The sequence below is a fragment of the Bombus pascuorum genome, chromosome 8 (assembly GCF_905332965.1).
Source record: "Bombus pascuorum chromosome 8, iyBomPasc1.1, whole genome shotgun sequence".
Classification (NCBI taxonomy): domain Eukaryota; kingdom Metazoa; phylum Arthropoda; class Insecta; order Hymenoptera; family Apidae; genus Bombus; species Bombus pascuorum.
The window spans coordinates 16,889,469-16,904,974 of NC_083495.1; the positions used below are offsets into that span (position 1 = coordinate 16,889,469).

Consider the following 15,506-nt stretch of genomic DNA (forward strand, 5'->3'; position numbering starts at 1 on the left):
CTATTATTCGCTAGAAAATATTTTACAGTTTTAGAAAGGTTGCTCGAAATTGCCAAATATTATAAAAAATAAATCGTTGACTTCTACCGTATAATTTAGAAATATTTCGTCCACCACGTATCTCGGTTAATGTTCAATCACCTAATACTTTTGTAATTTTCTTCCGTTTTCTCGCGATACTTTCTTCTATCTATCTTCGAACGTGTCGAATAAATTTTTTCTAAACTCGTTTTCCACGTTCTACTATTCTGTTCGATATTGCTTTATGTTACATACATATATACGATACCGTGGAAATCACAGGGCCACGCTACTTACTTGCTAAGCGCAGGAGGGCAAAGGAGAAAGATCAGTCGATTGTCCGGCAGACTGGAGCCGTACATAAGGCCGATACATGAATCGGATCCCGATAGACCGTATCTCTTGTAAATGCTTCTGAGGTCGGTCTCTCTGTCCCGATCGCAACAGCCGATCATGACTTCCTTGACGGAGCTCAGGTCCAAAAATCCCTCTTCCAGCGTCACGGAAGCGCAGTCCGTCTGTTGCATGGTATATCTCCCTACTAAACCGGCCGATACCACGTCTTCTGGATTGGCAGTTAGCGAAAAATCTGCAGAAGCTGTACCTCCCAGCTGGGCAGTTTTCAATGGACTCCAGGGTGGCTTTTCCCACACGAACGTACCGCAAGCGCGATCCACTCGCGCGAATACTAAGGCCGTCCTCGTCGTACCGCCTTCGCAGTCCCAATGCACCAACGTTGTCCCGTGATGCAATACCTGGCGATATCAAGTTTTCGTATTATTCGTTCTTCTTCAAATACCATCTAAATATTATATTATCCGAATAAAACTTTTTCGTTTATTTTTCCATTTAGGTGTCAGCCGATGGTCAAGATAGTTGGAAAAAGAAGAAATCGTTGCTTGGTCCTAGATAACAAGCCTGCCAAAAATAGGCGATAGATCTATAAAATTTTATAACCAAGCGTTGAAAGGTTTATGCAAAAATACGTAATACAATACGCAACATATTTAGTCTCGCAATAGATAGAAAAGTAACTCTGATACGGACGATGAAAGCATATACATATGTATGTATGTATGCATATAGGTTAACAGTCAATTTGGAAAACATAGTTTCAAGGATAATGCATTTACGCGATCTATCTCGGATCTTTGCAATATCGTTGGTATTCCAAATTTTCCTACGAAATTTCGGTATTATAGGAAATTAGAATCAGGAAATCTGCTTTTTTTACTCGAGTTGTAGAGATATTCTTTTTGCTACGTACGAAACAAAATGCTGTAATGGGATTGCAGCTTTTCCAGAAGAACATTTGGTAAATTGTTGTAGGATTCTGGAACGAAATAACACGCGAACGAATATTCGTACTTGGAAATCGTTTAAGCCATAACGCAACTATCGTTTAACAAACGTTTCCTTGCTGATCTTCTTACGGTGGAAATTTTCCAAACTTCTGCCAGTCGATCGCCCAGACGTTCCATGATAAATCCTTCGGTTTCTCTCGCTTTATCGTCTCAGGCTATACTTTCTCGGATCAGTTAATTCGAGAGACGATCGTCTTTAAATTATTCGTTGAAAATTCATTAGGGTCGGTATCTCGGCGAAGAAAATGTAACGAAAGCACCAGCAATCGCCACGAAAATCTCTTCGCGCAATTCCACCGATTATAATCTCTGGCTATTAAATCGTTTTAGTGGTATCTGTGCAGTTGTGGTGCGCCGAGTCGTACCGCGGCGCAACGCACGCCAAACCAGCATACATCGTGCCTGTGTTTATAACGCTGATGGAACTTCTAATGCACTTGGAACACCGTTTACGCGGTCGGCCATAAGTGCAGTCTACGCGGACATTTATAAAAGCGCACGCAGTATGTGAAATTATTTATCTTCGTCGAAGCACGGATAGATTAATCGACGATGCGTTAACACACCACGAGTCAACGACGAATATTCGCGACGCGTAAACAATGATGTAGAGCCCGGCGTTACACTCTTCGAATTTAAGTCTTTCGTCCGCTATATTTTTCGTCGCTGTGCCGCGCCGTACCAACGATACATTTTCACGGATTCGTTGATTTCAAACAAGTAACACGTCGATGACGTCTATAAAATAAGCGAACGCGATCGTAAAATTCGAGCGTAAAATTCGGAAATCCCACTGATCCTAGAAATGGATGATAATTTCTATTAAAATGTGCAATTTTGTAGAAAAATGTACAACGAATGTGAAAAGTAGATGATCCTCAATCGCTAATAAACGTCGTTCGTGAGATGATATTCGAGTTATTAAGTATAGTACGTCCGATTTCTTAATACGTTGATATACACTACTAATATCTTTGATCGTTAAATATACATACACGTGTAATTTTTGCAATATTATTACGACGTATGTAAGTATTTATCGGAATTGACAGTATAGATACGAGAGGAAAGATAATCGATTAGCTAGGAAGCAAAGTTAGCAAAATTAGCAAAATTTGGAAAGTTGGAGTTGCGATTAGAAGCGTGAATAATCGAAGGTGTTTAAAATACGAGATGATCAAAATATGAGATTTTCAACTATTTATAACGTTCAGATTTACAAAGTGAATGTTAATGAAGATGAATTCTGAAGATGTAAATTTAGGAATGTGACCGACAAAGTGAATTCAGGACGCTCGAGCTTGTTATAGAAAATTGATTTACGTAATTCTGGAATAGACGAAATGTTCACGTTTTCAAACTCGTATAGGTACTTTACGAAGATGATATAAACGAAGATAAAAGACTTATCGTCTAACAGAGACGCAAGATAGTTTTGTATACGTATGTATAAGTAAATGATTTTGTTAACGTGCTAGAAGCGAATCGTTAAATATTTTCGAGCAAACTCCACGCGATAATACGTGACGTAAAAATTTTGTATTGATCTTTGATCGATAATTTGATTAATACTTGGATCGATAAAACTTTTCATTAGTTTTTTCTGCTTAATAAACGGGGCAACGCGTATATATACTAAGTTTTACGTTAAGCAAATGTAAGTAACGAATTTGTTAAAATTATTTACACGATCATTTTTGTTTCTTTTCGTAATAATAAAATATTAACAACATTTGAAGTAACCGTTAATAGTTTTTCGTAGATATTACAAGTTACGAACATACAAAAAGCAGATTTCTATAAGCAACTAATTGATGCGAAGACGTTTCGTACGAACAAGTGACCTGGTTTCGCCCTCTAACCTCCTCTTTCGACGTCTTCCAACTTTAATCCTTTCCATTTCTAGCTGCTTTCCTCGCTTGCTTCCCGATCTTTGACTCCTTTCGCTCTTTTTCTTTCTTCTCTCTCTCTTTTTCTTCCTCGCGAAATATATCTGCGGTAGCACGGTAAAGTTAGACCCTTTGAAATCCTTTTGAAGTGCGGGAAAACTACGCTGACGACGTCTTTTATCTCAAGCCTGCACCATGTCCAGCAACTACAAAAGTAGCTGGACGTTGAAATATTAATATTTCGAAATCGTCCGAGGATAAGGTCGCGTCTCGACTATGCGCGCTTCTTTTCAAGGTTCCTACTGTAGTTTCATCCGTATGCATATGACGCGATGTGACGCGCATAAGTAGCTGGAATTTGGAATACGCGATCGTTTCTATTTTAACGAATCGCGTGTTAACGCGTGATCCAAGTACATATTTTCTATTCTCTTTGAACGAATAAACGCTTAATATCGTAAATTAAGTTCGAAAGCGTTCGAAAGCGTTCGAAAACGCGTTCAAGTTGTGACATCTTTTTGTCGTCAGTGATTCTCGTTTCGTTAAATACTATGTTATAGTACTTGCGAATCGTCCTTATTTACGCAATAGTTTATACGGAAATGTTTATATTTCACCTTATGCTATGCGATAAATAGCATTTTCTTTTCATTTGTAAAATATAACGTTATATTTTATTTTACATTTACCATATGCACTGGCGATAGTTCATACAGTGAATACCTATAAGTGATATACATATATAATATGGGTACGTTATTGCGCACGTGGTATATGGGTCGCTAAATCGATAAAATAGAGAGACAAACAATAAACCTTTTTACAATATAATAACAATAAAATTCACTGCCGTCGCTCGTTCTATCATTACTGTTTCTATTTTTAGCTAATTTTAGCAAATTGATTTTCCAACTATCGATGATTAAATTATACGATGCGGAGATAGCTGTGCACCGCGTTTCTCAAATAATAGATCGACAACAAATATTTGTATTCTCGAACAACGCGCAAACGTTTCGAGCGACGAAAACGCATTGCGACGTTAATCGAGGATCAAGACAGTCGAGTAAGAAAATTAGGGACTCAATACGGTGAAGAGAGAAAAGAAACGGAACACGTTACGACACAAATCGCAAGTTTACCTGCAAAAGATGCAGATCCATTCCGGAGTGCGGAGCAGCGACAGGAAATAACGCAACCCCATGGTCGAATGTGATCGGTTGTACCGGCTTGTAGGAATCGAGATCGAAATGATAGTCGTTCTCGTCACATTCTTCGGCCATGTAGGTTTGCTCGATCGCGGTCGTATGAATGCTGAGCGTACGATGAAGCGAGCCAGTCGTCGCGTCTCTGCCTCGAGCATGTTGGTGCTACACGAAAATACGATAACTTGATGAACATTTTCAAATATTTTCATATCATCGAGCGTGAACTTATGGTGTCTCGAATCGTACGCGAAACGGAAAGTGTATAATTTTTCAAGCGAAAAGATTTCTTCCTTTTCTTTGGTCGAAATGCAACCAAAACTTGGTTCCTCGATTTAACCCTTTCCTAGCGTAACAAAATAATTCTAAATGTAGGATTTAAAAAATACAATTACTTCTTTGTGGTCAAGATTTCTCGCGTCCCTGGAATCGGATACAAGAGATACGCATTTTCGACTTTTTATAGGGCATCGATAACAGCGTTACGTATAATGGCATTCGAAGTGTGAAATTTATAGCACTAAAAATGCTATGAAATATTTTTGCACGTAAGATTTTATTTTACGATAGTCGTAGACTTTTCCTTTCAGAGGCCTGTTTAAGCTTCCTCGATCGTTTATAACCATCGAAGAACAGGTTCGAATATATTATTCGCGCGTTTACGTCTAGTAAATCTATATAAAGATATATCAATATCGATATTGCCTTGATTAATTTGAAATTTATTTAACGGAATCGTATTGCCACGGAAGGTAGAAGGATGAGACGGCGTACCGAGTTCGCCGCAATTATCAGCGCGTATGTCACGCCACGCGATGTCAAGGTGTCGCGTCAGATCGACGGAGAGAAAAAGACGAGCGATCGACGACTTCCGACAGACCCTTCTTTCCGATTTCAACGACAACGTGCCTAGTTAAACGTTCACGTTGTGTGCTTGAATATAATTACATATTGATTTTCACGTATAAATTGCTCCGTACAATTACAATATACGTGTTATATCGACGATTTACTGGGAAAGTGATACACCTAAAAAATTACGATATCTACGTAACAAGTTGTTTTCATCGAAACCGTTACAGATACAGATATCGATCAGCCGTTTTCTTTCGATTAAATGGAACAGAAGACGGTATAATTTCGATCGTAACAAATTTTACAAGTACGATACCGATATGTACGATGCCGATTTTTTAATAAAAGTTTGGAAGTACGTAATGTAAGTATTTAATGAAACGATTGTTAATCGGAATACGTTTATTTTTCGACACCTGGTGAGAACATTATTCGTTGTTTGATTATGGAAGATAACCGTAGAAGCGTTTAGCGTTCGGTGTTCATTCGTACGAACATCGAAGTAGCTACCGCAACTTTTATATGGACAGCAGATAATACACGAGGAAATAATAGAATCGTAATCCGCCTGCGTTCTATATCTATATATTATAATGCCTTATGAAAGATACATTTGACATTCTCTTATTTCTTACGAGTATTACGCTCCACGATTGACTAGATATCGTTATAAGAACGTAGAGTTTCGATTCTTCCTTTTTATTATACCCCGTAATAAAGCAAAAATAAAAAATTATACGCCCGAACATTTATTTTATGAACAACGCAACGCTTGTAATAAAAAGAGATCTTAAAAAGAGACGTAACAGTACTTTAACTATAAACGTTATGTTCGAGCGAACGCTTACAATGAACTTTTACTAAAGTTTTATAGAACGAAAAAGTATTCTTACGCAAGTTACAAACTGATCGATTCGTATTTAGTGCGTTTCATTCTGTATTTTATCTAAAATATTATTTTTACGCGACGTATATTAATAACGTCCACCAAACTATTATTAATAAATCTTAGCCATATCTATATCATTTTTTCAACAACGTTATACACGTAACGCGTAAATATTTTTTAAACACGTGAATATGTTTATTCTGTGTGATACGAAGCTGAAAGTAAACGATCGAGAGGAGAAGATTCGTTTATTACCGATCATTCGAAAAGAATGCTTTAGGAGATTAAAACGTCTTTAAGGTACTTGCGATCGGACATTTTTAAAAAACGATAGAATTTCATAACGTCATAGAAGGATTGTCACGAAACGAATTTTACCTTATGAAATTCGGCAATTTTTTCGAGAACAGAGTTTGTATCACGGACTGGAGCGTTCTCTTGCTGTTTCAACGAACTGTTCCTCGGATTCCATTCCGTGGGTGATTCGGTGCTGGTATCGATAGCAATTTTTGCCGTTTGCCCCGAAGATGACACGTTTTCGGGCTCGGCAACCTTGCTGCTGCTACGCGGCGACTCGTCGTGGTCCTTGCATTCGTGTTGAGACTAAAACGAAAATCAATTCTTTGCTTATACGGTTTCTTGTTACGATACTTTTTGTCAGTACGATCGTGACAAAACTATAGCTATCGATGTATTAAAAAATTTAACATTCAGACATTTATATCAAATTTTATAGCATCGAGCAAAGCGTACTTTCCGACTCGTGGCCCGATTTTGTCAAAATTCAAGGCTGCTTGTATATCTCTGAAAAATGAGATACGTAGCTTTCCTATCTAAACCGAGGTACTTGGTGTTTAGACGATTTCAAAGGTCACTCGAGCTATAAATCTTTCGCTACAAAAGCGATTCTGCACATTCTTCGTTGTTGTCATGCATACAGAAAAAATGACCCGAAATTATGGCGAAAACACGGATCATCTCTTTTTACGTATATCGTAGAGGGTACACGTTTCTAAGTTACAAGGGGTTCTGAATTTTGCAGCGGTTTCTCTCGCCTCTTGATATTTGCGATCTTGTGAATCGTACTTATTTCGAAATTTCTAGCCAAACTAAATGGCAATCTATAATTTGTAGGGACATTCGTGTGAAATACCCTCGGGTATAAAGAAGCTCGCGATAGCTTCGCTCTCGAGCGGACAAGTACCACCGGAACACTGTTCGATCTAATTCTGATTTTAAGTGGAAATTGGGTTTCGGGTAGATTGGATCAGGTTAGAATTTCTTCGGGGGTTTACTTTGTAGCAAAAACCTTAGAAGTATATCTCAAGATTAAGGTCACAGAGATGAAAATTTCTTTTTCTCGACATATTATTTTTACAATATCTCAAAATTCAAAGCGCGCGTTACGTCGAAATATATCCTCTACGATATATGTGAAAAGAAAAACGATCCATGCTGTGTAAGCGTTTATCAACTTTAACCTAAATTAATTCTATTCTCCGTTTCGATTATTTCTACGTTATTTCTATTTATAATATTTTCTATGCTATACTATACTACACTATATACAGTTGTTAATAAATCGTACGAATGTTGGTCGTTGTGATAAAAGTAAATAAATGTAAAAGGAATGTAAAGGTAAGTACATAACTTGTTACGAATGGGTGTTTCAGAGAACACCGGTTAATCTTTGTGGATATATTTTTCCTGTTTGCCTGGCACATTCTATATATTACATTTTTATCAAATAAAGACATTTTAGAAAAAAACGATTATAAAATTTGGATTTTTAAGTTCAGCCAAACAATGCAAATGGTTGATCCGAGTAATAGGTAATGGAAAGTAGTGGAAAAAAAGGTAATCTTCAAATTATAAACACGAATATATTTACACGAGTTTTATCAATTTTAGTAATTACGTAATATTCAATTTGCTTCTGCGTGGTATCAAGTATCGTTCGAGCGTGCTTCCTTTATCTCTAAATATTGGAGGATAACAAATCAATTGATAAAAGATTTTTTAAATCGACGTCGATCTACTCTTTAGATCAAAAATTTTATTCTACATATATTGGGTAATCAACGTTGATCCGTTGCATACTATGATATTTTATACATGCGTGCATGATATCTAAAATTTATATTTCCTTTCTATTTTACACGTCATTCCTAAGCTGAAAATTCGCAACTACTCTGGAATAACAGACACGCTAATCGATATGAAGCAGGAATTTATTATGTACGTCAGTCATCGTATAATTATATATAAATACAGTTATCGGACATTTTTAATTCGGTGTGCAACTGCTTGAAGCTGTAAATTTATATAGAGTGATATCTTCGTGGTAATTCAAGAGCGTTATTTTTGCATAGTTACACCTGTAGATATCGTGTGCCAAATGTCGATCAAAATTTCATCAATTTGACCCATTAAAGTCCACTGTTCTATTAGTAGGACAGCGCCCTCCTGTGGCCGTTTGCACTTTGAATATCGGCAATGGTATTTGTTCAACGAATAGCGTGGTGAATTCTCTTCAGGAGCAATTTTAACAGAATTTCAACGAACCGTCGTGCAAGCGCTATCGTTGTTTTTCTTAATGTATGGATTTAGGTAACGTGATCGGAGGATTGACATTTTTTTATGTAAAAACGATACAACGGTCTAAAACACGTACGATTAGCGTTCTAGATAGAAACCGATAAAATACATATTTAGCGCCTGTTCCATTTCGAATTGGAAGCTCCCTAAATTTTATTTCAACCGTAGATACGGTTTTCATACAAATTCTTCGATATTAAATGTTTTGTTGTAATTTTACCTCGTGAATATTTATTTGCACCGAACGATAAACATTGCCAAACTTTGTGCAACTACAGCGTTTCAAATATACACAGGTAGAGTTAAAAAAGCCTATTGCAAAAAAAGATTCCTTCGATGAGAATTTATTACTAATTTCAATAAATATCGCGACTACTTCTGGCTCTTTTGCGCAGTAATTTATTAACCAATAATACGAGTAAGTTGACAATTTAATAATCGTAGATCAAAGATATCTCTTTTACAATTTCACAATTTTTACATTGGACAGAATAGTCAGATGTGTTTTAAACATTTCGCACGACCATCAATTCAGCTGTACAAGAAGCCGTTGATCATATTTTAATCGTTAAAACGTTAAGGGTCTAACAGTGACAAGGTGATTACGATAATTGGCTGGAATAATGTCAACTCGATCGAGCGTTAGACCAACTATCGACAACGATCGAAGAGAAACACCGGGTTTTGGCCAATCGCAGAAAGTTGGTCGCGACAATCACGACAATACCAGATGGCACATCTCTATGCAAACACAAAAAGATATCTACGAACTGAATTGTATCGTTTTGAAGCGTTCTCCATGTTCGCCACATAGATATACGTAGTACGTAGATGCATCGGATATTTATTTATTTTACGCATTGTAAAACAGTCCAAATGGAAAGAAATTCCGAACTATCGAGAGTTTGAAAATCAACGTGCGTTCATTTTTTGAACGGAAATCAAATGTTTTTTCAATTGCTGACAAAATGACCGATGACGGTTATTGGAAATAACGGAAAATCATATCAATAACTCGATAAATTATCTGTAGTATAATAAAATCTATTCCTTTGTAAAAAAAAAAAAAAAAATCCATTTCATTCTCAAACCTTTGCACTCACCGAAGAAGAAGTACTCCGAATATATTTGATAGCATCTGTCGTATAAAAAAAAACATTTACGAGAGAATGAAAATTGATTACAATACGCGAAAGGATGGTTGACTGTGAAGTGTGATGGATGCGTTTGTGTATTAAGTACACTACGTAGCAAACAGAAATAAAAGGATATAAACGAAGAAAAAGGACATTTCACGAATTTCACGAGCCAATGAAGAAATAATCTCGTCGTGACAATTCGGAATAACGCGACAGAAAATGCCTACATTTATAACGTGTTGCTTCTTTTATTTTATTTGTAGATTAATTAAATTTTGGTAATCGTATTACAAATTCTCCGTGTATTTGAAACAGAAAAGAATTCAAACGTAGTAAAACGAAACGGTGCTCTGTATTAAAAATCTAAATTTACTATATTTCTCTTTCTCTTATAATCGTAAGTAAAAGTAAGTGTAGTAATGGCAGTAGAATCAAGGTCCTCACGAAGTAGAAGAAGATATCGCAGAAACCTTAAAAGTAGCTTCACCTAGATTGTACAGGAACGACGTCTGCAATTTCAAACTTATTTTGGAAAAGTAATGGAATCGTGTTCGACTCGAGAAGCAAGCGATTTTGCTCGAAAACGTATTCTACGAATTTCTTATCGCGTAAGAGTCGAAAAATACCACGAGTAAATGTAATACGAGTTTCTGAAATTAGTTCAGTCGCATAGGATACTATTCTATGCGATGAAATCCTTCTGGAAAGCTCGTAATATTTACAAGATGTTTACGCGTCGAAGTGTAACATCGAATATCGATATGACTAAGCATAAGAACGTCTCTGAAATTTGCATCTAAATAAAAAAAAATATTTTCATACAAGCATAAAGACACAAAGACAAAAAGAAGCAAAGAAAAAGCAGGAAAGAAATTAAAGCAAAGTAAACAACGTAATCAAACGTTAGCAACAAAAACCTTGACAAAGTTGGAATTTGTCAGCAGCATTATGGAACGTATACTTCGTGTTCTTGGAATATCTGCTAACTGCTAGACCCTTTAGATTTACAGCCTTTGCTCGGAACCGTTCCGAGTTGACAAACCTCTTTGTCGAAAGAATTAAGGCCGTTGAAACTGAAAATCCAGCATCTTGGGCTTGGTTTCTGTCACGATCAATTTTACGATGTTTACGTAACAATAAGAAAATACATATACGTATCTTGTTAAGATAAATGAAACTTTCCGTAACCCTGTGAAAAAGTTGTCACCTGCTAAATTAATTTTAATGCTAACAAACTTTATATTTCATCTAGAACGAGTCATCTTATTTATGTATTTTGTAATACATTCGAAACAGCAATCTATTATTATATCAATTCCCTTCTTATTAAATTATTCTCCCGCTACGAGAATTGCAATACATCATAGATCTTTTACACGTCATAGCGTTACTTTTTTCTTTTCTATTTTTATTCCTTTTTTAACGAATTTGAAATTAATTATTATATAACCTATAATCTGTAAAAAATTCATAACAGCTTTTATCAAAGGATTCCCCGATAATATCCAACGGCACGGCGTTGTATAAAATTGAAAGTTGACATCGATAAGTAATTCTGTAGTTCCATGTAGCGTTTTATCGTGTTTCGACCGTTTATAAGAACTTTTTCTTCTAAGTTGCACTTATTACGCCTGTCAGAATCAACGTTTCGCTCAATTTCTTTTTATTTCCACCTTTCGCTAGGCCAAAAGATTCTAATTGCTCAAACACAGTCAAACCAGGAAAAACCATATTTTCTTGAGCCCGTAAACCTAAATCATTTTTAATAAATTGTACATAATATAATTATACGAATAAAAGAAAAAAGCAGAATGTGTTATTATATTATACGTTATAATTAGTAAGAACCATAAGCATCGAAATGGGAATATCACAATTCGGTACCAACGATTTTACTATTTATCAAAGTTTATCAAAATTACGTAATTTTGATCAATATCGAATGATATTTTATTCGGTAATCGCCAATCACGATACGATCGACGTTTTGACAACTGTTTTACAACAAAATCGTAAATTGTGTCATCTTCTGTTATTTCGCAAGGTTAGATAACAGCGAGAAATATTCGTTTTACGAGATCTAAAGGAAATCTCGCTGCATAACTTGAGAATATCGACTACAACAGACGCTTGTTAAACTCTAGTCACACTGGTTATTGTTGTTCCACCGGTTCCATCGTAATCTGGAACAAGACTTGTTCGCTCGGTGTTCTAAGACTAATTCGGTTGGTGATCAGAACTAAACTGACTATCTTTAGAAACAACGAAGTTTCTCAAGGGAAGGATCGATACGGATACTGGAAATTATCGAATGTTCTAAGATAAAGCTTACAGTTTAAACAAAATCGTTTAGCATAATTGTTTAAGATTATATACGAAAAGTCTTTGTAATATTCTATTCGTAATATGGTTACGAATTTTCCGGACAACTATACATACTCATAATCATAAAAGATATAACTTAGAAAAAACGAAGCTGGCACCTCGCTGGGGGTAGCCACCCACATGCTATATTTATTTTTATTTTATTTTTTTTTTATTTACCAATGAGATATAACACTTTACCAAATGTCCTTCAGGACAAATTGTAAAAAAAAGCAAAAAAAAAAAAAAAACTATACATACAATAGTAGAGATCACAAAATACGAGTCTCGCGTGACTAACCGAAGCAAGTTATCCATAATGATTAATTACACGATGACCACGACTCTATTTATCAATCTTAATTTACGGAGAATAGACGTAAAAATACTACACCATATAAATTAGACGTCCATCTTAGAATAATTTCGAGATACTGAGAAAACAATTAGAAAAAAAAAAAAGAATAAATTTGCATTCAAATTGAGATATTTATAGTACAGTACTTGGTATAGTTCCGAGTCTCTTCTCGTGAAAATCAAAAAAGTTCACTTTTGTATAGGTGGTTTATGACGACAAGGCTATTAATTTCCCAAGTACTTTTTAATCGAAGAAAAGTTCAGTAATGAAACTGTAGTAAAACATGCCTTTACAGACTTCTTTATATCCAAGAGTGCAGAGTTTTTTCTAATAAAGGTATAATTTTATTTTACGTCGGTGAAAGTGTATCGAACGATATTTTCGACGATAAAAATTATTTTCGCTAATTCAAAATTATTACGAATCGATTAAAAAATTGTTTTAAGTAAAAGAATGTCTTACTTTTCCTTTTCTCTAGTTTTAAAACCATCTTTAATATTTATATAATCAGAATTTTCAACGTTTACGAAGTTTTGCTCATATTCCAGCTTACACGTTTAGATTAAAACGTTGTATCATAATAAGTTACGTGACAGATCATAACCGTTTCAGATATCGTAATGTCTCGCAAATTATTTTTGTCACAGTAGTATGGAAACTCTATAATAATTTCGATAGATGTAATAATACGTAATAACGATAAGTGGTACGTAATAAATGTAATTACGCGACTATAGAGAGCGACGTGTATATCGGTATTTTATAACACGGAGACACTTGTAATATACTCTCGTTAATTATTAGTTATTAAAAGCAATATATCATTTTGGATTTGCACGATTATGGTGGTCCAGTGGTTTCAACTTACAATTAGTACGGAAATGTAGCTACGAGAATACAACGATAGTATTTGTATTAAATTTGTATTACTTGTATGTTCGTATACTGTAAGAAACATATGCGAGTAAGTAATCCGTTTAACTTTCTCAGCCTTCTACGAGAAACAATCTCCGTCGATGCTAGTTCTTGCTATCGTCAGAGTCGATAATATTATTTCTCTTTAACATGATCTATTACGACACAATCTGTTCTCGAGTTTGATAGCTGACGATTAGTTGTAGCTCGAGGCGAACCTAAATGTCACGATCACGCACGTCACCATCTCCTTCCGAAGGTCTTTTCTAAAACGTTTCAGTCATTTTTCTTACCTACACCGGGGAAAAAGAATCGCTCGCTCACGAAAGAGGTCTACGTCCTCGTAATAGCGAGTGTGCCGTGACCGAGCTTTATTTCGCTAGACCTAAGAAAAAGAACATTACGAACATGGCAGTGGTTCGAATTAGACGGTATGTCTAACTGTCAAAAGATACGCACATTTCCATCGTACTCTCATAGAAAGAAGACTAAAAAGAAAACACCCCACTGACCTCGCTGAAGAAATAAATTAGTCAAACTCGAACACGATATCCCGCTGGGGGTAGCCATCCACGTGTTATTTAGCAATTAAGCTAGAAAAATTGATCGAACGTTCGACTGGACCAATTGTAAAATACAAATTAAATAATAATGAAAAGAAAAAAAAACTTTCCACCGTATACGAATCGAAAGAGCCCTTGCCATTGTTCTAACGTAAAATGGGAAGGTTTTATCGTTAGACGAAATTATCAACGTTGCGTTTAACCACTTTACGGCTTCGTGCGCGGCGCCAGCGAAATCTTGCTAAATCACTTCCACGCAAAGAGTGCTACGAGCTTTCAGCATTCGTCGCGTGTACATTCATGTGCCTTATGTATATGCAGCCATTGAATCGTTTCATTCGTATTTACGTAGTATGCGAATCATAATATCGCACAACCGGCACAGAGTTTGCACAGAGTTTGTGAAATTCTTGCCTGTTGTTTATACGAGGCAGTCGGTTATGTCGGGTTTATCATCTTTTAAACGATACGTACTTAATTTCACGAACCATTACTCGATGCGTTCACGTACTTGGAAATAATGTCAACGTATCAGGATTTCCGATATCCTTTATGAACCATCGTAAATTAAACGAATCACGTTTTTTATACTTTTTATTTCTGCGATGAAAGATCCGGCAATCTCGTCAGCTGTACTTTCTTAGCCTGTTACCGTTATTTTTTTCCTTTTCTCGAATAACTGTATAATAAATTTTCCGAACATTTTATATATTTCTCTAACGAAAAATTCGACGAATTCGTAACTCTAAAATTTCGTATAATAAGTTTTTCGAAACAGAGTATATCCATAGGTGAACTGGGTCGTTGTTGACGATTCAAGCGAAGCTGGGAATTTTCACAGACTTTTCTCCGAACTTTTATTTTTATTGAAAAAAGTTTCAAACATTTGATTTAACGGACGGCCGTATGATGTAGCAGAGGCCTTGACGGGTATTCTAAAACTTGTTCACATTTTTTGGAACTCTAAGATCGTAAAAATCTGAGGGTTCGGCATAAATGAGTTTGCTCGCAGCGTTTGAGAACCGAATTAATATTTAATATCGATTTATAATCCTTCGTTCTCAAGCATTTAACGTAATATAGTCGTACACAAGAAGTAGATATTGTGGTAATTAGTAGAACTCGTGTCGATAACTAAATTAAAAAACTATGACATATTTAAAATATCTATTCAGATCTATCACATCGCGCGTTAAAAATAACGAAACGTTTACTTTTCGCGCAAATTCTCATAATCTACCACGGACGAGGAAAACACCAACTAAGTGCACGTTATGTACGGTATTATTTAACGTTATGCACATTAAGCTACATTTTAGTATTTTTTCTAAGGCATTCCAGATATT

At 35.7% G+C, this 15,506-nt stretch overlaps 2 protein-coding genes across 3 annotated transcripts in view; one reads left to right on the forward strand and one right to left on the reverse strand.

Annotated features, from left to right (window-relative positions):
- Positions 1-15,506, forward strand: part of LOC132909575 (small ribosomal subunit protein uS10m) — a 262,722-nt gene that overhangs the window by 67,812 nt on the left and 179,404 nt on the right. The window lies entirely within an intron of this gene.
- The window catches only part of LOC132909518 (1-phosphatidylinositol 4,5-bisphosphate phosphodiesterase epsilon-1-like), a 125,317-nt gene that overhangs the window by 10,064 nt on the left and 99,747 nt on the right, over positions 1-15,506 (reverse strand). For both annotated transcript variants that reach the window (XM_060964388.1, XM_060964387.1), the window contains exons 8-10: positions 6,602-6,826; positions 4,417-4,644; positions 319-776 (exon numbers count right to left, since the gene is read on the reverse strand). In XM_060964388.1, coding sequence (XP_060820371.1) covers positions 319-776; positions 4,417-4,644; positions 6,602-6,826 — 911 coding nt within the window. The remainder of the gene's footprint in view (positions 1-318; positions 777-4,416; positions 4,645-6,601; positions 6,827-15,506) is intronic.